Below are 4,396 nucleotides of genomic sequence, written 5' to 3'. Positions count from 1 at the left end.
CCTCACCCCTCTGGATGGATCATGAATACTTGAGAATTCCAATGGGTATTCTGTGTAGCATTTTAATCGCAGCGTTTACACCTACTCATTTTTCCTATGCGAATTCCATTTTAAAATAAATTATCCTTGAAATGGTCCCAGGTCGGTATGTGAGACGAGTACAAGGAGGCCAAATCATTTGCAGTCGGATTCCATCCATCTCTTTAACCAACACCAGTTCTTTAGAATCATTCATTCATTCTTTTTTGTTTGTTTGTTTTCAATCACAAGCCATGTGGTTTCAGTGCACTTTAAATTTTATTCGATTAAAAAGGATTTAACAGGTCAACTTTTCCTAAACAAAACTTCACGAGTTTCTACCACTTTCCTTTAGGAGCTCAGTAAATATAAACATTAAGTCTCAATATAAAAAATCTTTTAGAAACACATCAAAAAAAAATGTTTTAACAGTCATACTTTGCATCTCTTTGTTTGTAGTCACTGAGCCCACGAAATTCGAAGCCATACAAATCCTTACACTACTGACAGTCGTAGCTTGAATTCCCTAGAAAAATATCCTTGGTCAAAGCTTTGGAATCCAGTTGAAACGCGGAAACGAGTGGGATTCAGAATACCCTGAGCACAGACTGGTGCAACACCTCTGAAAACATAGTCGATCTTTCCTCCAGAAAGAGGGGTTGGCAGTCCCGACAAGAAAAAAAGAGGAAAAAAGAAAAAAAAAAAAAAAAAGGTTGGGGTGGGAAGAGGTGGGGGGGGGCGGGAAGGCCGATGGATGGACAGCCAAGTAAATTCTAGCTTTATTACACAAGCGCGAAACCAAATTCCTTTGGGGAAAAAAAAAAAAAAAAAAAAGAATGACTTCGGAGGACTTCCAGACCAGTGAGGTAGAGAGTCCGAAAGGGGAGGAAAAAAACGGATGTGCCCCGAGCGTCCTGGAGGCGTCTCCACGCGGGGCTGGGGGGCCGGGGCTCCGCGGCGGGTCCTGCTGGGTCCTCCGCCCGCGGCCCGGGGGGCGGCCCGGGGGCGGCCGGGGGCGGCGGGGGGCGGCGGGGGGCGCGCACCTGCCGGGCCGGGAAGGGCGCCTCCGGGGCTCCCCCGCCCGTAAAGTGCACTAGGGGACGCGGTCCGGGCCGGGTCTGTAAACACTCGACTGTCACTGGGCGGCCGCTCGGGCCGGGCCGGGCCGCGGCTCACGCCCGGGGCACCGGGAAGCGGCGGAGCCTCACCACGGGTTCCAGGTTCACTCGCAGCACCTGGCGCGCTCGGCGCCGCGCCGCCGCCAGGCTGCGCTCGCCCCACACGTCGCCGCCGACGCGGATGGTGGGGAAGGTGGTCAGCGTCGGGGTGGCCGCCCTCCAGATCTCCTCCAGGCTGCGGCCGCCGAAGCAGGGCCCGGGGGCGGCGGGGGCGGCGGGGGCGGCGGCGGCGGGCGGCGGCGGGGACAGCGGCGGGGACGGCGGCGGGGACAGCGGCGGGGGCGGCGGCGGGGACGGCGGGGACGGCGGCGGCGGCGGCGGCTTCCTCCGGCGGGCGGCGGCCGGCCGGGCTCCGCGGCGCCTCCTCCTGGCGGCCGGGCCGCGCGAGTGGCGGCGGGCGGCGGGGGGCGGCGGCGGGTCGGGCACCAGGGCCCGGCAGGAGGCGTAGCCGTAGACGTCCTTGCTGCGCAGGATGTGCGGCGAGAACTGGTGCTTGAGGCTGCAGAGGAAGCTCCAGAGCTCCGCGTCCGAGCTCATGAACTCCGTGCTGCGGGGCACCAGCAGCTTGAAGGCGTCGCCCAGCGTCTCGGTGCTGTCGGCCAGCGACAGTTGCGACCGCGAGTACACCACCTTCTCCTCCCGCGCCTCGGGCCCGGCCCCTCCTCCGGCCCGAAGGCCGCCGCCCCGGGCGGCCGGGGCCGGGGCGGCCGGGGGCCGGCGCCGCCGCCTCTTGACGCTGCGCCGCATCGGAGGCCGCTCGGGGCCGCCCGCGCTCGCCCCCGCCCGCCCTCCGCCCTCCGCCCTCCCGCCCTCCCGCCCGCGTCCGGCTCCGCGGCGGCCGCCGCTGCTGGCGCCTCCGGGCCGGCGCCGCTCTCGCTACTTTTCTCGCCTCGGCCGCCGCCCCTCCCCCTCCGAGGGCGGAAGACGCGGGCGAATATCCTGCCGCCCGGCACAAGATGGCGGCCGGCGCCCACCCCTGGGCTTTGTCATTGGACGGCGCCGGGCCCCCCGGTTCCTTTCTTCTCCTCTCTAGCCTCCCTTCGCCCTCTGCCTTTCTTTAAATGCGCCCGCCTCGGGCCCCGCCCACCGCGGCCCCGGCTCCGCCCATTGGGTGCTCTCTGGGAGGGGGCGGGGACTAGCGGAGGGGGCGGGGCCGAGAGGCCAGGCCCTGGAAGATGGTGCTGGGCTGGGTGCTGGTGGAGGCCCTTGAACGCCAGTCCACAGTTGGGTGGGCGTGCGGGGACGGCGGCCTTCCGCCCCACCTTGGGGACAGCCCCTCTCGGAGTGAGCGGGTGCCTGTGTGACCCACCAGTCTGCACGACACAGGCGGTCCCTCCTCTCCCAGCAGGGAACTGGGGGTGGGGGGTGGGGGGGGTCCAACCTACAGGGGATGGGCCTTGCCCACTTCCCTTCCAGACCGTCCAACACCTCCCCTGGCATCTTCAACTCTTCCTTCCTTTGGCCCTGATCCGTCTCAGGCAACCAACAATAATCCAGATTCCTTCGGGTCCTGAGGGCAGCGTTGGCGGGATGGTCTCCTCCTAGGCCATGGAACCATCTTCCTATTTAAGAAGACGCTCTGCCTCCGGGGGAAGCAAGGGCCGCTATACCTGTAACACTACCCCCTCGTTGCTCCAGTTGATCAGAGACCAATCACGGCACAGCCGTTCTCCTTGATGGAAACAGCCCTGGTTTTATGAATGAGTCGTTCAGTCTAAATGACTGCGCTCCACCTTTTCACTGAAGTTGTAGCAGGTGCCTCTGCAGCACCCTCTCTCTCATCTAGAAAAGCTGCAGCGTCACAATCGATAAAGTTCTCTTGGTAATAAGTCCGTTGTTAAGGACACATTCCCTTCTGCGTTTGAGGGGAGAAGGGCTGGGAAAGTAGGGCTAGTTTCTTCTAGTTCCTAGGACTGTCCTGAGACACTATAAAGTTTATGGGAAGTTCTCGGATTTTTCTCCTTAAGGAATGGCTGGCTGTCTAACGTCCTAAGTTTTGCTCCTTTACTTCTCGTGGGGAATGATGCTTCCTACATCAGATAACCAAGTGATGGATAATGAGAATGTTTATAGGGGAGTGGTCCATTCCCTGGTCCTTCTCTCTCTCTCTCTCCTGACTGGCACTCCAGTGGGCACTCCGTGTTTGCCAAGTCCATCAGTGAAATCCTGCGGATTACTTGCAATGGGGTGAGAAAGAAGGATATGGTGAAATGGCTTAGAACAGCACAATTTTATATTTTGCATTTATGATGCAACTTTCTCCTAACTCCCTTACATTGTTAAGGTGGATCTCAGTACGTAGAACTTTGACGTAAGCATGCAGATTTTACCCCTCAGTGAGCATCTTACTTTCCCGTCAAAGACTTATAAAGCACAGAAGTTTTCTGATTTGCATATAGTTCCTAATAGTCCCCCTCCAATATTTGAGCTGAAAGACACCAAGTTCAGTCTCCTTATTTCACAGATGAGGAAATCTGGACCCACGGAGGCTCACTAATAGGGCTTGTTGATAGCACCACCGGGACTCCTGTTTATTGGATTCCTAACCCAGAGGTCTTTATATTTCACTGGAGGCTTCTGTGCTGCCTAGACTCGGAGGTTCAGCAGAAAATGCATAACGCATGAGACGTGACCAATGGACAGAGCTGTACCCCTATTTCTACTTCAACTCTCCCCAAAATGGAGCAGTTTTGATCGGTGTTGTATTGGAATGAACAGATATTTTGTTTGAACGAGGTTTTAATAAAAACTAAACCAAAACTATTCTGAAAGTTGTTTCCCTACACCACCAGAACGCCTTCCCCACACAATGGGTTTATGGCAAATACAGAACTTCCTATCAAGAGACCAGTTCTCTGCCTACCCAAAAATCATGGCAGCTTTCTGAAGAGAAGATCATTTTCCTTTCCTGGAAAAACACACCTAACGTCAGACCAATATTAAGGAGCCAATTACCAGCTTCCTAAGTCCTTATAAAGAAATGATATTACTACTTTTTACATCATGACTAATTTTCTTGATAATTCTGAGAACACATATTAATGTGAAATTTGAATAACTTCCACTGGAATGCCCCTGCATACTGACAGATAATCTCACAGAGTGAGCCAGCAGACTGATAAGGGGACTTCATAATAAAAGAAGAGGGTAAAATAAGGATTTATGTACTCCTGGCTTCTCATATTGTTTCTTATTCCTTT

The 4,396-nt window shown here is 56.2% G+C and overlaps 1 protein-coding gene and 1 long non-coding RNA gene across 3 annotated transcripts; one reads left to right on the top strand and one right to left on the bottom strand.

Moving 5' to 3' along the window:
* Nucleotides 1-1,030: 1,030 nt before the first annotated feature.
* On the bottom strand, nt 1,031-1,943 carry CCDC71L (coiled-coil domain containing 71 like). Its single transcript, XM_038562717.1, has one exon. It carries the CDS (start codon nt 1,941-1,943, stop codon nt 1,191-1,193), a length of 753 nt encoding a protein of 250 aa, XP_038418645.1. The 3' UTR covers nt 1,031-1,190.
* An 82-nt stretch (nt 1,944-2,025) lies between these two features.
* LOC111090894 lies at nt 2,026-3,956 on the top strand. Of its 2 annotated transcripts, none has more exons than XR_005372910.1 (2): nt 2,026-3,018; nt 3,661-3,956. It is a non-coding gene; the product is annotated as an uncharacterized LOC111090894 (long non-coding RNA). The 2 variants fall into 2 exon arrangements; XR_005372909.1 differs by having other exon boundaries at nt 2,027-3,383.
* The last annotated feature ends 440 nt before the right edge of the window (nt 3,957-4,396 follow it).

The sequence above is a fragment of the Canis lupus genome, chromosome 18, assembly GCF_011100685.1.
Source record: "Canis lupus familiaris isolate Mischka breed German Shepherd chromosome 18, alternate assembly UU_Cfam_GSD_1.0, whole genome shotgun sequence".
NCBI lineage: Eukaryota > Metazoa > Chordata > Mammalia > Carnivora > Canidae > Canis > Canis lupus.
This window is presented reverse-complemented; position numbering and strand designations above follow the sequence as displayed.